Below are 22,173 nucleotides of genomic sequence, written 5' to 3'. Positions count from 1 at the left end.
TGAAGTATGGCTTCCAGGGTGTATAATTATGCAACAACAAACATTTACATCCGAATAAGATGGTGTTAGAACAAGTGAGGTCCTTGAGTTGTTCTTGTTGTTTTTCATTCCAGCGTCAGGGGTCGTAGCGAGGCAAGGGATATTCTCTTCAAACGGACGCGCAATTATTTCTCCCTGAGGGTTTGCGCGAGGACCTTCGAGGAAATAATTACCTCAAACCTATAACAATGTGCATTTTTACGATTATTATCGATTTGAATAGAGTACGTTTTTTTTTTTTAAGACAAATAGCATTTTGAGTTAAATGGTCAAATGTCTCTGGCGGATGTTTCTCAACCAACAAATACGGATATTTCATAAATACGTTGACTGCAGCCTAACATAGTAGTTGCAGTAGGCTACTCAGATAGACACTTGAATTTGGTCAAGTTTAAATGTTAAGATGTGCCATAAACTTTGTGATGGTAGAATTGTCCCTAAAGCTCCACCTCTGCCACTGTGCGCACTAACTGGGCGGGTACAGAGGCTCCAGGCGCACTACTAGGCTACCTGCTCATGCCCGTTATTTACAACTCGCAGGCGGACGGTGCAACCATAGACATTAAACATTGGGTGCAACCGGTGGAATTGGGAAAATAGTTACAGGGTCATTTCGTCTGCGCAACATTATTTGAGGAGTCAAGTATATACACTGAAGTAAAATGGCTTCTTTCAAAGGAGTTGTTATTCTTTTACGGAAAAACTTTGGCAGATAACTTTGACTTATGACTTAGTCTGTATTGGACTTCACATGTTGCCTTTTGAAGCAGAAAGCCGGGATGAGGAATTGATGGACACATTTCAAAGGCAGAAAATATAACGGGACACATTTTTCTTGATAGCCTATACATTTCGTTTTTGAAAATATTTCATATGGCGTGAATGATTTTACCTTTCTTTAAAATGAGCTATACCAGCTTCAGTCATTCCAGTGAGAGTGAGGAGCGCATTTGAAGACTTCTATAGAAGCGGTGACATTGTTCTAAGTTGGATATCAAAACGGCACGTCAGAGACACTCCGACGACAAACTGAACAATGACAGGCTGTTGGTTTGCCTTTGCGGGGTTGTGGTGGAGCGCTTATTGCATGTTCCTTATTGCAGGTAGCAATTATTTATTCGATGGAACCAACGAAGTGCATCCGAGTTTCATTCATCGGCGATTGCGGACTCACGAAAAGAGGGAGATGCAGAAGGAAATTCTGTCCATCCTCGGTCTGCCACACAGACCCAGACCGCATCTATCTAATGGAAAATACAACTCCGCTCCTCTCTTCATGCTGGATCTATATAATACCATATCAAACGAGGAGAAAAATGAAGTGGAGGGCATGCTGGACCAATACAAGTCCATGTTCACAACCCAAGGTCCTCCTTTAGCGACACATCAAGAGAATGCCTTCTTGAATGACGCGGACATGGTGATGAGCTTTGTAAATTTGGGTAAGCTAAATTCAATTGTAATTGCTTTAGTCGTTATTAAATGTCATTGGCAGTTGTGGCTCTGGTTCATTTAACAGTGAGGGTCAACGTTGATAAGTCTGTCCCATCATTTAGGCAGAGGGTTTGCGTTTTATAAGTCGTGCGTAATATAGCGATTGCGCAAAATTGAATGGCTGAAGAAATGATAAAAACAGCCCCGTTATTGCAATACATCCTACGTGTGAATTACAGGTGTCTCAGACATGTGCCAATATCCTGATGGCCTCGGGTGAGCATGAATTGGGTTGTCGATGCCCGCACCCATTACGCGCGCTTCCATCAACATTCTGTTTACGCGTATTCTCAAGTGAAAACGTTAAGCACCACTTGACTTTAAACTGCTTTGTTTACACTGTTTGGATTACACTGTTTGGAATAACAGACTTTTTTTTTTCATTATTATTGTTAGATGCCCCATAGGCCTATATATTTTATTGGTCTCCCTCGATTAACTTAGTCCAAATGTGGTCTCAGGATGTTGTGCAATTGGTTCCATGATTTATGACTGAAGGAGGAAAATGGAAAACAAACCCACACCAAACTAAATACGCGAATCAACAACCACCAAGCTGGTATTTGTGTTAAGGGCTATTCTTGGCATGACCTGTTCAAGTTGCGGTTTAGTGCGTAAAACCGCGTTGTATTGTTTGAGTTGCGTCGCTAGCTTTCCATAATTAGACCCTGCACGATAAACAGATGCTACTTTAATCACAAACAGTTCAACTTTAAAACCCACGGTCAGTCCTTCCATTAGCAGCCCAAGTGTTTACAGGGAGAATTTAAACAGACTGCGTGAAGATAAACAGAGCCGTTGCCAGACTGTGGTTGGACTCACTGGTCAATGCCGCCAAAGCTAGATGGATGTCATTATTGGGATATTGTCATGGCTCAGCCTGAGAATATTGCGGAAGTGTCCCAAGAGACATTTGTTAAGAAATAAAGAAAAAAAAATGTGTGTGGTGCTTCCAAACGTTTTTTGAACTCGAGCCTAACCACACAATTCCATCACTGATGAGCTGCAATAGAGAGAAAGTTGAACTGCACAGCTAAAGCCTCCTTATTTTATTGTCCTCTCAAGCCTATTAAGTGAAAAGGCAACACCTAGTGATGAAAAACAGATATTCAATCGGAGAACGGCCGGGTGTTATTGTTCTCAGACAATTTGTTGACTACTGTGTGGGAGCCGAAGCTATTAGTTTAAGTTCACCGCGTCTCACCGCGGACATCTGGGTATCTACTTGCATTAATCATGTCCTGTACATGATTCCCTCAAATTCATAGTGCCCAGGGAATAAAGGTTGCCATCTCACCCCCAAATAGAACACAAAGTACTGACTACTCAGCTGCTCTGGAGGAGCTGGTTTCCTTGAATGCGATTGTAATTAATGGTAGACAGGCCAAGGCGCTCCATCTGCTTTGCAAATAAAGCATTTTGCGTGACTACTGTGTGTCATCGGATTAGTTTTTAATGCGCCTTCCTCTGTATTTCAGTGTTCTCCGACTGGGTCTTTAGTATGCAATGCACTTGGGTGGTCTCACGTCTTTTTCAAGCCAGCTCAAGTCTGTGTATCAAAAGACATGATGGAGTGTCAGGAAGGAGATATGAGAAAATGTCTCTATAGGCTTATTTCACAATGACCATATCCTCTGACAAGTGTTAGAACATATAATAACAGACACATGAATTTACTTTAGTTGATCTTTTCAACAGCGAAGTTCACTGATAGAGTGCTCACTTTAGGGAGTGTTCCCATGGGGGTGGAGAGGAGGATTTAGGAGTCCTTATAGGCCTAGTGCTGGTCCTACATCTGTCTGACAAGTGTGGTCAGCGTGAAGCAGATGCTCTCTGGTCCGCTCCTGCTCCACCATGAGTCATGTCCAGGTCTTGTTTATTTACTCGTCCTCTCTTAATATCACTCATGTACAATGACCCATTGACTCATGGGGAAAAGTTAAAACAAGTTAACAGAATACATCTCTTCTTTTCCTTCTCTTTCCTAGAATAGTGTGTTGCTCATGACTGTTTGCCTGGTGGTGGGTACCCCTGGTTTCCCAAGGTGGTGCAGTTACACTTCCTTCAGTGTGACTCATTCTGTGGAGATGACACACTGCAGGTCTTGACTTGTGGTAATGGAAAGCTGTGTAGGACGGTCCCTACAATGACAATGGCTGCGTTTACATGCACATCATATTCCGATTAAGGTCAATATTCGGGTTATTGTAATATTCCGATTAAGGTGCTTACATGTCACAATATTCAGATTCAAACAGGCATATGTCAGGGGTCTTAATTGGAATATTGCAGAATCGGAATATGGCCTTAAGCAGGTTCGGTACGTGTTTACATGACTCTTGGCCAATCGGAATATTGAGCATATTCCGCATAATACAGGAATATGGTGTGCATGTAAACGCAGTCACTGTTAGTTAGTGTTGTTGAGATGCTGCTTTGTTTTATAACTTTTATAACAAAATGCCACTTTTCCGAGCTACAGATGTATGAGAAAGCAAAGCACGGTGGTCTTACAGATCTAAATAATAGACAGCAACTATTCACTCAGCTTGGACGTAGTTCAGTCAGCCAGACTCAACTCAAAGGACGTGTGTACAGAAATGCCGTCTTGAGGTGCTTTGGTTTGTGTGCTGGAACCAGAACTCCAAATGTTGTTCTCGTGTCAGTTTAATTTATTTCTGACGGGTTCGTTTTCCCTCACATATAGGTGAAAGTTTCTGTGAGGTTTTGCTTGGCACAGGGCATTTCCAAAACTCCCATCCCTTGTTTGTGCTTGTAACTCTGTATATTTGTCTGCTAGATCATCAGAAAAGGGGACTTCCAGGAATCAAGCGTCAATCCAAGAAAAGCCATCATAGGCATGTTTTTCTTCCACCTGCAGAGGCCGGGTGGCTGTGGTTTGAGTTTTTAGAAGCCCTCCGGTCCACGTTTTTCCATGAATCACAGACGAGCAGGTCTCCACCCTCCCTGCTTTGGCCTCTACCTTCATCATCCCATCCCCTTCATCCCCCCTTCTCATCCCCCTCTCCACACCCCATTGCACTGCAATAGGGGGAGCTGTCATTGCCCCTCTTAGCTAAATCAACAGCCACCCGCGTCGGCCCGGGCGCTAGTAGTAGTCAAGTGCACTACCATTCTGCCACCCACACTTTAAACACGGAGTTTAGAACTCCGTGGGGTTAGGGTTTGGGGGGTGGTGTTAGGAAATCAGCCATGTCTAGACAATCCCATGGCTTTTTTGGAACCCCCCCCCCCACCCCCTAGGCTAACTGGTGTTTTTCCTTTCTTATGAGACGTGGCTGCATTTCTAAGCGCTAAATCTCAGGTAAGCCATGTCTTTTTGCACCCAAATGTGTCCCCTAAGCTCTGGGCCTGATAAAATAATGAGTTAGCCATGACCAAAGAGTAATTGTCCAATGTGAGTGATTACCCGTTAAACCCTCTTGAAGTACTTCCTGTGTGGATATTAAACAAAAGCCACGTCACTCCTGCTTTTGTATTCACATGGCGTTAAGAATACATTAACGGAAGAATTCAAAGATAAGCTGTCATGGCATGAAAGATCTGTCCTAAGCTGTGAACTTCCTAGCACTGTTAGGATGTAAGTCGAACATTGTTCGAACACAAATCAAGGGGAAAGATAGAGTTGTGCTCTAACACCTTGCGTTGTAACAGCAATAGATATGTACGGAAAAATACATTGAAATAGGAGAAGTTTCCCTTGTTAAACTGCTTGTTTCTATGAAGAGGCTGCATGTTTTGCCAAAGAGCCTGATAACCAATATATCCCGAACAGCTGAAACGGAAGCTCTTAAATTCTGTACCTCAGTATGTGGAATCAGATGTGTATCTTGGGGAATCATTCATTTGAAGTTTGGAGTTTAGAGAACTAAGGTAACAACCTTATGCTTATAGATGCTTAAAGGGTTTGTTCAATATTTTACAACGTATAGTCAGGTGGTTCCTTACCTTGAAAGTAGTCTATAGGCCAGGAGAAACTGTAATCCATGCTTCAGAGCTCTTTAAATAGCCACTACTTACTCCAGATAACTGTAGCCAACACTAAAACAAGAACAATTGGAGTGATTGGGCAACAAAAGTAAATTCACCATTTGTGGCCACAACGACCTCAAATGACCTCGCTAACTTGGTTGGAAGTTACTTTGAGGTGATTTTGCAACGGTGATTTTTTTAACCCTAACCCTATTGTTTAAGTTAGTAGTGAACTCTGAACCATGGGTTACAGTTTCCCCTGGCCCACTAACCTGAACTAACCCTTTAAAACGCAGCACACATGGTGTTTATGATTTGTACATTTTTTACATCATCATGTTCTCAAAACATTGATTATAACTTTATGCCCTGAAGTATGTGTGTGTGTGTATGCCTTAAAGAACACTTTGGACTCTTCTACAAACACAAAGACAAACACACACACACACACACACACACACACACACACAGATGACCCTGAGGTCAGAAGATAAACGATTTTAAGAGGGCATTCCGTTTATACTCCAAGAAATCTCTGTCACACCCTACTCTTAAAACCCCAGATCATATCGCTCCTTCTCACGCCATAACTCTCTTGACTTGACAAGATGGTTGTCCCGATTGGGTCTCTATCTACAAAGAATGTCATGCACAGTTCTTTTCCTCCGAAGTCTCTATCTCTCTCTCTCTCCCTCGGAGGAGGAGGATCTTGGGATCTTAATGTGGACATTCCAGTCCGTGGTAGGATGGCGTGGGATGCAGGGAGGTGAGACTCCGGCACGCTCCGGCTGTTAATGATCTGTCTGAGGAGGGCTGATAGCCCCCGACGACAGAGAACATCTGATTAGGGGCCTGCTCCCGTTTCTCACGTTGCATGAAAGCACTCGGCAGGCAACACACACACAAACGCACACACACACACACACACACACACACATGCACGCACGCACACACACACACGCATGCACGCACGCACACACACACCACATGCACACACAACACACACACACACCCACACCCACACACACACACACACACACACACACACACACAGGAATGTGCCTTGAGGACAGACTTCCCTGATTGTTTCTCTTCTATCTCTGTGTATGTTTCTGTGTCGCACAACAGTTAGAGCCTAGGCCACACAGGCAGAGACATGAATGAAATGCATGAAGATCATTATCATCTCTCGTTTCTGTTCTTGATGATGGATCGATTACGGAATTCTGTCATCCATCAATGTCAAAGTCCCGTTGGAAGACCATTATGTCTCAATCTGGTTAACGGATACACAACCTTACTGTGTGGCGGGATTACCTTATTGTGGTTGCAGTGACCATGACCATGAGGAGACCTGGTATACTACTGTGTTGCTTCATTAGGAATGGGTATTGGTGAGGGAAGCTGTGTGTGTGTGTGTGTGTGTGTGTGTGTGTGTGTGTGTGTGTGTGTGTGTGTGTGTATGTGTGTGTGTGCATGTGCATGTCTGTGTATGAATACAGGATAGAGGGAGAGTTGTTAAGAGATGATATAGTCAAAGCAGGTTCTTTCAGTGCTTTTACACACATTATAACGATACGATCTTCTAGACTTATGCAGACAATAATATTGTGACAGCAGCTGGTGAAAGCAAGTCAAGTCACCATGTATGTTCAGACTTTTATTCACAAAAAATTAAATAAAGTTGAGGAAAATCAATGACACACTCGCTAGTCAAGCCAAAACATTGCAATGCAATGGATTCGGTGAGTAATCCCCACTACTACCTAGTTAGTGTAGACGAGTCATGGTGAGTAATCCCCACTGCTACCTAGTTAGTGTAGAGTAGTGGGGATTACTCACCAAATCCATTGCATTGCAATGTTTTGGCTTGACTAGCGAGTGTGTCATTGATTTTCAGCAACGTTGAAATGTATTTACATTTTTCAGAATAAAAGTCTGAACCTTTTGATTGGTTTGGCGACTTGTTCCCGCTTTCACCAGCTGCTGTCACATTATTTATTTATTTTTAAAGTAATTTTTTCTGAGTGCGGCAGTCCCACTCACATTTTTCTTTTTAATGACAGATATAGTAGAGATTATGACAGGAAGGATGGGTGAGAGAGAGAGAAGGGATGACATGCAGGATATGTCCGCGGCTGGAATCGAACCGGGAGCCCTGCGGTACATGGTCAGCGCTTAATCCACTACTCCACCTAAGCGCCCCGCTGCTGTCACATATTGCTATACCCTTTGTGTGAAAAACACGAGACACAAGACGAGACAAGTAGCCTAAAAAGATGGACATTTTGGAATGAATAACCCATCTCACCTGCATTCTGTGCAGATGTGGAGATTAGGGTGTGTGTGTGTGTGTCTGTGGTAGGTGGTGGGTGGTGGGTGGTGGGTGGGGTGGGGGGGCAGTGATGGGAGCGTGAGAACAGGATAGTCCTCTCTCTGAGCGGCCCCCTCCCCAACTCCTCAGGCCTCAGCGGCCTCCCCTGCGGAGGAGTTATGGATGCCATAGGTGGCGTTGGCCCATCCTGAATCAACACGGCGCTGATGTGTTGATGCGAAGCAGCTGTGAATCACACGCATGCCCTCTACCTCTTGGCCTCTCTGCTGGTGTACCTCCGACCATCCCCGCCACACACACACACACACACACATGCACACACACACACACACACACACACACACACACACATACAGTATATATGCATGGGCGCAGATGCTCATGCACACACTAAACACACACACACACCCACAGGTGCATGTGCAGGCGCGTGCGCGCGCACACACACACACACACACACACACACACACACACACACACACACACACACACTCTGGCCTCTTCTCATCAATCTCCTTCTCTTCTTTTCAAATTACAGAGAGCAGAACATCTGCAGCAGTCTCATCTTTGGGTTTGACAGTGTGTAGGACCCCTATCTTCACATTGGTTAGCCTGCCACATTCTTCCGCGAAACAACGTCCAGAAAAAGAAAAAGCACAGAATTGTGAATCTCAACATGATAAAGAAGCAGAGAGAAGGGGCACTCCCACATATGGCATGAGTGGGAGAAACATGGACACAAAGAGAGAGGGAGAGGTGACCGGACAGGATGGATTTACACTACATGTTTCCGTGGACTGGGGAGGGCAAAGGAAGGGTGTGTGTGTGTGTGTGTGTGTTTGGGTGTGTGTGTGTGTGTCAGGATTCCCATCAAACTAAGCAAGACGTCGTTGGCAGTGTTAGAGAGAGAGAGAGAGAGAGAGAGAGAGAGAGAGAGAGAGAGAGAGAGAGAGAGAGACTGCTGGAGGCCCCCTCAGCCCCTATGTGTCCGTCCGCTTAAGAGGACGTGCCTGAAACAACAACCATGAAATTTCAGGGCCTGGGTCGCTCCTTCGACACTCTAACCAATGTAGCCTCCTTTTTCAAACAGGCCGCCCGTTGACAAATTTATGAGGCCGGGGGCAGCCGAGGGGATGACTCTCCAAACACGATACGGTCACAGGAAAAACAGAGGGAGATGAGAGCGGGAGAGAGAGAGGGATGGAGGGAGAGATAGAGAGAGAGACAGGGAGAGCTTATGTTAACCTTTGGCTAGTACTGTGTGTGCCGTGCATGCCTGTGTGCCTGTGTGTGTGTGCCTGTGTGCCTGTGTGTGCCTGTGTGTGTGTGCCTGTGTGCCTGTGTGTGTGTGTGTGTGTCTTTATTTGTTAGAGAGGATCGGTCGTTCACGGATGTGTCTGAGAACACTGCCATCACTCCCACACCGGCACATTCCATTCCACAGGTCAGCGTCTCAAGTCCGTGGCTATTTACTAGCCACCCCCCCCCCCCCCCTCCTCCGAACCAAAACAGCACGCATTGTTCACACCCAGTGCCCTGGCCTAAGGAGGAATGTAATGTCTCTTAACCCCCCCCCCCCCACACACACACACACATTCACACACGCTAATGAATAGAAAATGTGTGAGCTGGTTCTCGGAGTTCCCCACAGGGCTCAATTGGCTCTGTCGGGTCTTAAGGGTGGAACCTCTGATTTAGTGCGAACACTTAAGTTTTTCTCTTTTGGGACCTTCCCTGTTTCAGGGATGGAATTCTGGCTTGTCTCAGAGATGCCATCTGGACCATGTTGCTCTCAGTTTGTGAGGGAGGGAACTTGGAGGTGGACATCCAATCAGGGATGGTCCAGCAACTGATAATCGGGGGGCGGCTGTGGCTCAGGAGGTAGAGACCCGGCGTCTAATGATCACAAGGTCGCCAGATCGGCTGTTCGAACCCCGGTTGGCCACATGTCGAGGTGTCCTTGGGCAAGACACTGAACCCCAAATTGCTCCCAATGAGCGCCCTGCGCCTTGCATGGTAGCTTGCCGGCATTGGTGGGTGAATGGGTGAATGAGAGGCCATTGTAAAGCACTTTGGAATAAGGTGCTATTATAAGTCAGTCCACTTACCATTTAATCAGGGATTTTGCAGAGGGTGAACAAATGGAAACAGTGTTTACCTTTTTGTGATTTTAGCATTAGGAAGTATGCTATTTTCACATGTATGTCCAGCATTCGCAGTTTACCAAGCTTCTTTTTTTTTTTCTCCAACCAATTCAACTGCTGAGACTGTTTTTCTGGGTGGCTTTAAGGTGCAGGTGCCTATTCTAGAGAGTGTAATCACTTAATTAGCCAGTCAGTTTCACCAAGAAGTGGGGCAGTCCCACTCATATTTTTTTTTATTATTGACAGTTACAGTGAAGATTTAGACAGGAAGGATGGGTGAGAGAGAGAGAGGCGGGATGAAATGCAGGATATGTCCCCGGCCGGAATCGAACCGGGGACCCTGCGGTTACATGGTCAGCGCATAACCCGCTACGCCACCTAAGCGCCCCGAACAATCTTTCTTTATGGAAAAAAATAAAAATAAATTACTCTACACTATTTACCATATTTCTGAGTATTTAGTCAAGTTAGCTAGCAACTTATTGATCCCCCCAGGCCATTGTATTGTATTCAGATTCAGAAAACGTTTTTGTCTCACACTTGGTAACACACTTGTCCCACACTTGGGCAATTGGTCTCACAGCTGTACAGTAGCGGTGTATTGCACCAACAGCGTTGACATTTTTACTGACAAAACTTAAGCAGGTCCCTCTTGTAGATTTGTATTCAGACTGTAGCGCTCTGCTCCCCTGACACTGGCTGTGTGTACCAGGAGTATATCAGGAGTTTAGATTACATGAAAGTCAACACAGGGGAACACCGATGTTGAGCTAACCCTGATTTATCAGTGGGATCATGTGCTCTGTTCTCAGCTGCTCAAAACGCTATTGTGGTCTACTCACAGTTTCCAAAGGGAGTAGCAACCCTCCCCATACAAGGGAGGGAGAGGGAGAGAGAGAGAGAGAGAGAGAGAGAGAGAGAGAGAGAGAGAGAGAGAGAGAGAGAGAGAGAGAGAGAGAGAGAGAGAGAGAGAGAGAGAGATGGCTGTGGAATGCAAGCCACCGATATTTTGACTTCTCCTTTGGAAACAGCTGCGTTTCCTTTTTCAAAGATATTTTTTCCTTATTTATCGGATCCCTCAGGAGAAATCCATCTCCCTCGTCTGACACAGGCTTCCTCCTCTAAATCTGCGAGCGCCGGGGCCATCCGCGCGCTCAGACACACACCTGCTGCAGCAGACACCAGATCACTCTAGCAGGTCTCTCCTCCCCACTGGTGCTGCCTGCTGCCCTCTTACACACGCACAGGGCGCAAGTGCGTGTACGGGTGCGCACACACGCGCACGCACACACACGCACACACACACACACACGCGCGCACACACACACACACACACACACACACACACACACACACACACACACACACACACACACACACACACATGCAAATGTGCACACACATGCAAGTAAACAAACACACACACACACACACACATACACACACACACACACACACACACACACACACACACACATCGTTGGCATTTCACAAAACCTGACGGGCCAATAAAAGAGAACTTTGATGATAACCATCCCAGATTTGGCTATGACTATGAAAAAAAAATACTACATACACAAAATGACTACAAAAAAAGACGACAGCAAAATAAGACAGTACATCTCTGTTTATATTTACTTTCTGCTAATGGAAGCAGCCAAACCCAAAAAGTAGCAAGGGAGCCATTTTTCAACAAGGGTCAGAAGTTTGGCCCGTAGGAGAAGCAGTAGCCTTCCACTGTCTGTATAAATCCTGGTGGAAATTGAGCGAAACATCAAGGCTGGAGGAAGAAAACGAGATCAGAGAGTTGCTCTTTTCACGGTCAAATCCCCCAATAAAGGCTAACATTATGCTATCCGAGTAGACTATTACGAGTCTCACGTGTATATTTGCTGTTAGAGAGCATAGGGGGATGTGCTCAGTGGAATGTAGTCCCCCCCCCCAAAGTTTATTTTCTGAGTTTATTTTCTTGTTTGTATCCCACTGAATTCAGCCAATAGTTTCCACACACAAACGGCCCCTCAGCTAGGATGTTAGAGAGAAGAGAGAGAGACACACACACACACACACACACACACACACACACATACACACACACCCATCCATCCATCCATCCATCCATCCATCCATCCGTCCATCCACACGCACACACAATAGAATGTGAAGATCCTCTGCTGCGTGTGTGTGAGACTGCCAGTTCAGACTACTATTAGTCTGTCCTAAGACTGTTGTGTCAGCTGTGGTGTAGGAGGATTATGTTTTTATTAATGTCTCCATATGTCAAAAAGTGGAAAAGAATGTGAGTGTTTATTTTCCAGACCATTTCCCTCTATTTGAAGGAATTTCCGTTTTAATTAGAAAAAAAGATGTTACCCTATTTGTTGACAGGTCAATGGCTTGAGTTAGCGTTTTATGAAAATGGCTGCTTTTAACAAGGGCTGTCGAAGGAACTCCCAACTGACCATGATAGTTCACCCAAATTACAAAATCACATAATGTGTTTCCTTACCATAGAAGCTGTCTATGGTCAAAGAAAGACTGCAACCAGGCATTGGTTCCACACAATCCCCTGGGCGTCTGCCCTTGTCCATAGGGTTAGGGCTATGGATATCCGCACGCACGCACGCAAGCATGCACACACACACACACACACACACACACACACACACACGTGTACAGACACACAATCCCTCTCAGCAGTGCACTTATGTCCAGTGACAGCTGTGGAAGAAATGGAACGAAATCTCCCAATGACACACAGGTATGAGGGGAGATAACTGCAACTATTCAGCCCTCCGCCGATTGGAGCCCCCGATAGTCACCATTGTTACATCCAAAGGCTGCGGATCGGCAGGCATAGCTCGGCCATCTTTTAGCAGAGAGCAGCAATTATCACAAATTACCCCATACATTCTGGAAAGCAAAACCTGAGAAGAGCTCTTGGGCACTGGTGTGGAATGCAGCCCGAGTGATGACTGACTGGATGGTGGAAGAATGCTTCTGGACAGTTAGACAGTCTCTGTCAGGGTCTCTGGAGAAGGCTTTCTGATTTCTACTTAAAGGATTATGATGACTGTTAAAAATGTGATTCAAACAGGGCTTACGTCCGGGTGAAATTATTCCTCGGAGAGTGATCTCATTACGTAACCTGTAAGGCCAATGTGGAAAAGTCTAGATCACCTGGGATCCTTGGGATGGTTTCCGGCTGAGATGGAAGATGGTTAGGGTGATGTAAGGTTACAGTTAGGGTAAGTGTAAGGGTTATACTAAGGGTCGCTCCAAGGATCCAATCCAAGGAACCTAGGATTTACTGTACCAAGTTCAATGAGCTTTTAGCAGGCTAGCTATCACTCTAAAAAGTTCAATGAACTGTTAGCAGGCTAGCTAGCACTGGATTAGAATGATTCTGTATTGCCAATAGTCTGTGACAGCCTTTGCAAGGAATAGTCTTCTTGCTCCATATCCTCCCTGTGGTGTGGTGGTGGTCTGGCCATCGGTTCCTACATTAGTGAGCTGTGTGCCGCTATATGAGGTGTATGTGTATGTGTGTGTAACTATCGTTGTCAATGCAGTAAATGTCGAAAGACGAAAGATTTTCACTTTTGGTACATGTACTGTGTTTAGGTATGTGTGTGTGCATGCGTGTGCGTGCATGTATGTATGTGTGTATGCTCAGCTCTGTGTGTCTAGGCCAGTCATAAACTTTTGCTCCTGGCCATTGACCCTTGCCTGGACTTGATGCTCCTGGTGAGCAGGCTTTGATGCAGGGTCTGGGTGAGAGGAGGGGATCAGAGCTTGGGATGAGTATCTAGGGAACCCCCCCCCCCCCCCTCCATTCCCTCGCCCCCCGCCCCCTCCAACCCCCAGACCCTGTGAGCTGCCTCCCAGCTGCCTGACAACAAAGTCACCCAGCCAGCAGGACATGGAAACGGGCAGTCAAGCGTCTCTGCCCCTCGGGCAGCCCCATCCCTCGACTGGACATGACCTCCACCTCCTCCACCCCCAAGTGGGATTGAGAAAGGTCTTGACTTTTATGTGTAAAATGTGTTTTTCAAGGAGTCCTTGTGTGGGTGTCTCACGCTTACAAATACAGTTTTGAAGTTGAATTGAAACATTGAATGGTAGCCCACTGTGCACAAAAATGATTCGAATCCGCAATGTTCCATGCGTTATTTGAACAACAACATCAGACCAATGACATTGTATCAACATGGAAAACTAAGTAGCTTTGGAGTCATCAATGTGTCACACATTCTGTCTAGTTTTCACCCAAGTTTATGCCAAATTTTAACAATGAACAAACTTGAACTGATATTTGTGCCCATGGGATTTGTACTTATATAGTTTGTGCTTAAACAGTACAGCCATAAAGAGTTTCCTGAAGAACAGGCGTTGAACGACCCTTTAATTAAGAACACTGGGCCAATTTAGCGAGAGAAAGAACACATTGAGATGTGTGAGAGCTGTCGTTCTCCGGCAAACATGAAATCTGAGAGAGAAACCAGAGAGAGAGAATTAGACTGTAATTACACAAACACTTCTGAATTCTTGTCATGCCTCGGGCTGCAGTGCATTTTTATAGGTTTAACCATTGGAGACAGCTTTTTAAATCGTTTGCGAATAACTGTTTCGTAGGGCGGCCGTTTAAACTCTTTCCTGAATTGAATAGCAAATTAGAGAGACTTAATGACAAAGCGCATGGCTGACTTGGTTTACAGTATGGAAGTGTTGGTTCTAATCCTCAACCCTTGCTTGTGAAAAGTTGTGGAACACTTGTTTTTATGCTGTGGAAAAGTGATGTATCCATTGATTCTAACAACTAACAATCTTGCATACCGTTATATTTAGCTCCTAGAGACAACTGTAGACGTTTGTGGAATATCGAAATTTATATTCCTCCGCAAGTCATGAGTTGGTAATCAGTCATCGCTCTGTTTGGCCTTGAGAGGAGGTAAGATTTACCAACTATAATTAGAATGTGAGGGTTTAAAAGAACATCCAAACAGCAGCACCGCAGAATGGTGCTCCAATAAAACTCTCTCTTGCTATGAAGAATTACCCAATATAAATAAGTAGTCCTCTTGCCTGCAGACTGCGTCCCATCTCTCCGCCCTTCTATGAAAGTTTACACTTGTCTTGTGCACTTTCCCACATGGATTCCAATGGGCATGGATTGGTGTAAGTGCCCGTGCTCCTAATCAATGAAGGAAAGTGCCCATAATAGTGCATACTTCGGGAGAAGACGCAGCATTGGGCTCTAACGACAAGTCAGCACTAACGAGAACACCCTCTCCCTTGACTCGTCAAACTATTACTCAGCAGAAGTCTCCCCGCAGTGTGGACCTTTGCACTCCCTGGTGTATTTAAAAAAGCTTAGGATTGGTGCCCATGGTTACGCCATATGTGCAGATGTATATATACATTTCAGGTAAAAGGGTGGAGAGGTGGGACGCAGTTGTCCTTAGACCTCAAAGCTGCTTTCAGAGCCCCGGCCTGTCGGGGTCACAGATGCCATTCAGACCAAACATTCCCTCCTGCTCTCTCTCAGACTATAGCTTCCCCTTTGTGTGGGGGGTGGAACAGCAGGTAGAGGTGCATACTGTAGGCATGTCTCCAGTGTTTGCTGGTGGAGCAGTGCTGTGTGGGGGAGAGGGCGGTTGTTTTCCTTTGCGGTCACTGGAGGGGAGGAAAAAGAGGAAATGCGGCCGGAGGGATTTGATGCAGGCGACCGCCAGGCTCACCCCCCCCCCCCCCCCCCCTCCCACCCCCTCCGGGGGATTGGATGGAAAATGGCGATGACCACTGACCACAGAGAGGCCTGCCCACACGCCACCCGTCTGCCTCTTCTCTCTCTCTCTCACACACACACACACACACACACACACACACACACACACACACACACACACACACACACACACACACACATTCTCTCTCTCTCTCTAGCTCTCTCTCCCTCAGAGTCAAAACAGCCTCAAGGCTCCAACCACTCACTACTCTTTCTTCCAGCTTTCACTCTCTTTCTTTTTTTACTACTCCAGAGATGTGGACTACAACTTTGCAACTTAACTTGGCAAAAAAACAAAAAGACTTAACACTCGACTTCGGCTTGAGCATCAGTGACTTGTGACTTAACTTGTGGCTGTATGACTCGAAGGTTTTGTATTTCCCCCTCCCAAAAGAACAACACCACCGTCCTCCCATGTTAAATTATCTTACTCCGAAGAATACATTCTTATTACACCGTGGACATACATTCACGGCAATTCCGTTGCTTAAAGCGGAGAATCGCATATGTTAAATTCTGTTTTGCTCAACCGACAGTTACAGAACAGTAAGGGGGCAAATAGAGCCTGTCCTATTCTATTGTCAATGCTTGAAATATGGTTGTTGGTTCATCACATGTTGAATGAATGAATGAATGAATGAATGAATGGTCTTTATTGTCATTGCTATAGTACAGGTACCAAACAACGAAATTTAGGAGGGGTGGCTCCCCTGGTGCTAGGAAAGAAAAACAAAAAACAAAAAACAAAAAAAACACAAGAAGGGAAGGAGCTGGTTTACATAAATAAAGGCTATGTACACTATCCACTATACTATACTATACAGATAGACGATGTTGGTTGGAATTAACTTTTTATTAGATGTTGTTACTGTAAGATGGTTGACTTTTCAACTTTTTTCAAGGTTGTCATTTGATCCTCATCATCTAATGTTGCTAACAGCATCAGACCATGGTCAGCATCAGACCATCTCATAGCTGAAAAATATTTTTCAATGGTGCCTATTTACATCAATACAACTTTAAAAGTCTAATATTGATGTACCGTGAACTTCCTAACCAAATGGATACTTTTATAAAATGTTTGGATTTAGACATTGCTACACCATACCACCATTTCCCGTCACAGATTATGAATGAAACAAATGACTAGTGCATATCGAAGCCAGGAGTTGAAGATGTATGTTGTGACTTGTGACTTGGACTTGACATGATACTTGCCCTTTGTTATTTGAGACTTGACTCAATTCTCAAAGGTTAAGATATGAGCCTTGCTTAGGACTTACTTCATTGTGACTTGATCCTATCTCTGTTACCCTCCAATGTTGTCTTTTAACCTGCCTATTCTCAGTGAAACAACATCTCTCTTTTTTATTCTTTTTTGACTTCTTTTTCCTTTTTCGCTTCACTTTTCCCTCTTGCTCTGATTCTTTCTCCAGCCTCCCTCTCTTTTTTTTTTTACCGTGATTTAAGTTAATTTTATTCCTTCTCTTTTTCTGGTCTCCCTTTCTTTCCCTTCTTCCCCTCTCCCCCTCCCTCCCTACCATGCCTGTAGTTCTTCTCCTTTTGGGGGTATAAGAGGTGTCATTTTCCCCTTTGGAGCTGTCCAGGGCCTGGAGTGCAAAGAGAGCAGAAGGACCAGAGAGAGCAGAGAGAGAGCTGTGTGGGCTAATTACAATAGCATTACCAGGACAGTGGAGGCAGATGTTGCGCAGGTGGAAACGAGAGAACAGCTCTTGCGAAAGCTGTCCAATACTCTCTATTATACCCCCCCCCCCCTCCTTCTTCCTCTCTCTCTCTATCCTAAATTCTCCCCCTCTCCCTTTCCCTTTCCTTTTCCATCTCCCCATCTCACTCTCTCCCTTTCTCTTTCCCTCTCCCCATCTCATCCCCCCCCCCCCCCCCCTCTGTCTTTATCTGTGAAGATGACACCCACAAAGTGTCGGTGGATCACCAGAGACATTCCATTGTCAGATCTTCAGCGTTCTTTCACAGGTCTAGCTATAGTCTATAGAGGCTAACCCCAGTTACCTTTGTGTGTGTGTGTGTGTGTGTGTGTGTGTACACAATGTGGCCATGCTCTCTGCGTTGGAGGTCCGTGCTTGTGGTCCGCCCTCTCATCTGACCATACTAGTACCTCTGCACGCTTCCGTGGTCGGTCTCCATCGCAAGGCTGTCGGCAAGACGTCCCACTAATGGACTCCCAATGTAGCATCTCTATAGGAAAATGTCAAGAAGTCAAGAACCTTCTCTAATAGGCTCCAAATCCACTCTCCTCCCTCCCCCCAGACGTCAGATCACTCTAAATTAGCATGGAAATGACAGTATGCACTCTGCAAGCCTAGTTTGTGTCAAGTCCGCTCTTTGATTTTTAAGCTCAGTGTTTCCTCAATTGCATTTCAAGGCCCCAATCTGAACCCTCTGGGTGTTGAAGGGAGAATTGTAAAGTCATTTGAAATACCCTGACCCCCTCAATCTGCAAGGCCCCTGCTAACACAGCAGCCCCCTTAAAACATATCTGTCGGCCCATGATTGTCGGTGCAAAACCCCTGGCTGACCCCTCTGTGTGTGTGTGAGTGTGTGTGTGTGTGTGTGAGAGAGAGACAGATGAAGATGTCACTGTCCAAGGCGGTAGACTAGAGGCCACGTCGACCCTCAGCTGCTGATGTGAAGAACATATATGGAGTAGATACAGTGTAGAGTGTTAGTAACCCCTGGTGTGTGTGTGTGTGTGTGTGTGTGTGTGTGTTTGTGTGTGTATGGGGAGGGGGGGGCATGTGAATCCTGCAGCTGGGCCCTGAACTGAGGCATATCCTCCTCCTCTCCGTCCCTCTCTCTTCTCTCCCTCCCTCTCTCTTCTCTCCCTCCCTCTCTCTTCCTAGTGATCTCTGGGTAGATGCAAGGGGGGCTCAGATGAAGGCACTGTTGAATGCTAAGGGAGTGTGTATGTGTGTGTGTGTGTGTGTGTGTGAGTGTGTGTGTGCGTGTGTGTGATACATTCTGTCCATGGGGGTCTCTAGGAGGCGTATGATGTGTGTGTATGATAAGGGTGTTTGTATCGGGGTTGAACTCTTGGAAGGTGCGTGTGTGTGTGTGTGTGTGTGTGCGTGTGTGTGAGTGTGTGTGTGCGTGTGTGTGATACAGTCCGTCCACGGGGGGTCTCTAGGGGGCTGCTTGTCATAGAGCTGTACAGACTGGCCAAGGCTAGTGAGTCACTTAGGTCCACAGTGGTGGTTGGGGGGGTCGGAGCTCCCTGCGGCCGGACCCATATGCCGATTAGAACCCTAGACTAGACTCGGGGTCTATTCTGTTCCTTGATTGGGAACATGTGTTTGGGGAAGGGGGGGGGGGATGATCTGTAGTCCCTAATGTCAATAGATCTCCAACTAGCGAAGCCACTAAAATACATCATGCAGGGAAGTCTTTTCATGTAGTCGACCCACTGAACACGCACACACACGCACACACACACACACACATACACACAGACACTGAACCCCTACCTCTCATAGCTCCTCCATCCCCACAGTCTGCTCCTCTCGTTAATTTACTGTGTGTGTGCACATGTGTGTGTGTGTGTGTTTATTGTGCGTATATGTGCCTGTATGTTTGTATATGTGTTTATGAGTGTGTGTGTGTGTGTTTATGTGCCTGTATGTTTGTATATGTGTGTATGTCTCTGTGTGTGTGTGTGTGTATGTGTGTGTGTGTGTGTGTGAAGGGGAATGTCATTGTAGGATTAGTGGATTGATCATCGCTAGCTACCTCGCATAGCTCCTGGTTCTCTACTCTACTAGTCCATTTAATCCTCCCAACCTTTTGGGGAGGGCCGGTGTGTGGGAAGTGTGGACTCCCTCTCTGCACCTCACACAGGATGGGATGGAAATACCATCAGAGCGGGACACTCCATCTCGGCTCAGAGTCGCAGGGCATCCGGCTGGACTTGTACTTATGTGGCGGTAAAAACAACCCTCAGAACCAGCCCTGGTGTGTGTGTGTGTGTGTGTGTATAACAGAATGCGTGTGTGTGTGTGTGTGTATAACAGAATGTGTATGTGCGTGTGTGTGCCGGTACGCGTGCGTACAATGGCAAGTGACAGAAGCGTTGTCTGAAGGGGGCAGTTTTTAGGCATGTTTTTGGTTCCTCTCCCTTCTCCTCCTCATCCCCCTTTAAACAATTTACTGAACTGCTTTTGTTCTGTGTCTCTTTGCTGAGGGGATGACAAGAGACAACGTGAAGCTCCTGTGGTGCAGTATCCTCTCTGAGACAACGCAAAGCGAGCTGGGAACCAATTCCCTGGGGAACACATTATTATTATTCCAGTGCATGTTGCACTTGAAAGCAGGGAAGCGAAGAAGAGAGAGGGGGGGGTGGGGAGTGGGGGGGGATCAAGCAGTTATTGGGTTTTTGTCATTTGAGGCCTCAGAAGTGGTTGTGAAACATATAGACAACTTTACAGCCCCAGAATCATGGCCGCTCACTCACTGGAGTCAATAACAGGGGGGTTTATTTAAGGAAACAGTCATGACCACAACTTCTATTAGTCCATAGGCATAAATCACAGATCGTTTGAAAAGCCTTTTTTTATGGTAAACCTCAGCTCTGTGTCTGTGAATGAGATATCCTTTCACCAGCGCTTACTGCAGGGAATCAAAGAAACCGGAACTAGAGTATACTATGGGAGGAGGAAGTTAGCGGAACTACCGCTACTGTGATATCTTTGCCTTTGTGGCCTCGTTGAACGAAAAAACTCTGTGTTTATTATTGTAAGTGGGCTACATGGAAAGGATGAGAGTACACTGTAAATATCTTCTTACAATTGAGAGGTATATGAAATGGGAGGTCTTGTTTGAGCTGTCGGTGTAGCCTCATGAAGTAAAAAAAAACTCTAAATCACTTTTTCATGTTAGTTCTGTGCATCTTAACACCAGAAAACCAGATATTTCAGTTTCAGTTTCATCATCTCAGGATGGAACCCCCTGTCAGCTCTGAACTGTGTTCTCACCTTTGTGTGTGTGTGTGTGTGTGTGTGTGTGCGTGTGTGTGTGTGTGTGTGTGACAGTGGAGTATGACAGGCAGCTCTCCCCACAGAGGAGGCACCACAAGGAGTTCAAGTTCAACTTGTCCCAGATCCCCGAGGGAGAGGCCGTCACCGCCGCCGAGTTCCGCCTCTACAAAGAGTGTGTGAGCAGAGCCTTCCGGAACGACACCTTCCTGCTCAGTGTCTACCAGGTGGTGCAGGAGCACCCTGACAGGTACACACACACACACACACACACACACACACACACAGCTCACACACACACACACACACCTTCCTCCTCAGTGTCTACCAGGTGGTGCAGGAGCACCCTGACAGGTACACACACACACACACACACACACACACAGGTGTCTACCAGGGGGTCATTCCACTAAAGGTGGATCAGTTTAGCTGCGCTATAAATAAATGCGGCGCTCAGGGAACTCGAGATTGGAATTCAAGCCTCAGGTGATTCCTCGAATGAGGATCAGCCTTGTGTCATCAGTGTTCACAGAAGACAGGCTTACAAATCTTCGATATGGGCGCGTGCACGCAGACATACGCAGCCCAGAAGAGTCGATCTGTCGAAATGAAGATACTCCACTCTGCAGGGGTACTACATTTGCGCAGCATTCCGAATTATTGATTTTTATGAAGACGGAGAAATAAGATGTAAAATAGTGCAATACTGCCGCAATTAACAAGGCGAGGGAAATGGTTTGGCAAGAAATTGCTGACCGATTAAATGCGTAGGTCATACTAGCCCCAGTTATTGTTATATGTTCATATTTTAATAAATGAATATTACTACTGTGGTGATATTAGCAGCAGGCTACAATCTGTCATATCGCCACAATGGCCTAGTGGTACCGACCGCTGCCACAGGATTTATTCGTCATTTTTAGACGTGGTTCGAATCCCGCTTCAGACGCACTTTTTACTGCATTTCGTTGTCTGAATCTAATCTAAAATCTCATTAAAAAAAGTATGTAGGCTATAAAATTATGGTGCAGGCTAATTTACAAGAATTGACACGATTACAATGGTGTTTGAAGCCTTTGCATGAAATCTTCGGTTAAATGTAAAAAAAAAAGAAAAAAGAATGACTTAGTCAAGTCTCGAACTCGCAACCTTTGGAACTCGAGTCGGCTGCCTTAACCACTACACCAGCCAGACCGCTGTGATGACAGCAATGCAAGTTGAGACAATTACTTTTTTTTTTACACTCTTTTCTTTATTGATCTATCGATCTATCTATCACACTTTCAAAATATCAAGTTATCTATCACACAATCAAACTATCTATCGATCGATCACACTTTCAAAATATCAAATTATCTATCTATCACACAGTCAAAC

The 22,173-nt window shown here is 45.6% G+C and overlaps 1 protein-coding gene across 1 annotated transcript in view; it reads left to right on the top strand.

Moving 5' to 3' along the window:
• Positions 1 to 907: 907 nt before the first annotated feature.
• bmp6 (bone morphogenetic protein 6) overlaps positions 908 to 22,173 on the top strand; it is a 42,181-nt gene continuing 20,915 nt past the window's right edge. The window contains exons 1-2 of the mRNA XM_080543389.1: positions 908 to 1,481; positions 20,854 to 21,046. Coding sequence (XP_080399515.1) covers positions 1,076 to 1,481; positions 20,854 to 21,046 — 599 coding nt within the window. The 5' untranslated portion in view covers positions 908 to 1,075. The remainder of the gene's footprint in view (positions 1,482 to 20,853; positions 21,047 to 22,173) is intronic.

The sequence above is a fragment of the Nansenia antarctica genome (genome assembly GCF_963989245.1).
Source record: "Nansenia antarctica genome assembly, chromosome: 12".
Classification (NCBI taxonomy): Eukaryota; Metazoa; Chordata; class Actinopteri; order Argentiniformes; family Microstomatidae; genus Nansenia; species Nansenia antarctica.
This window is presented reverse-complemented; position numbering and strand designations above follow the sequence as displayed.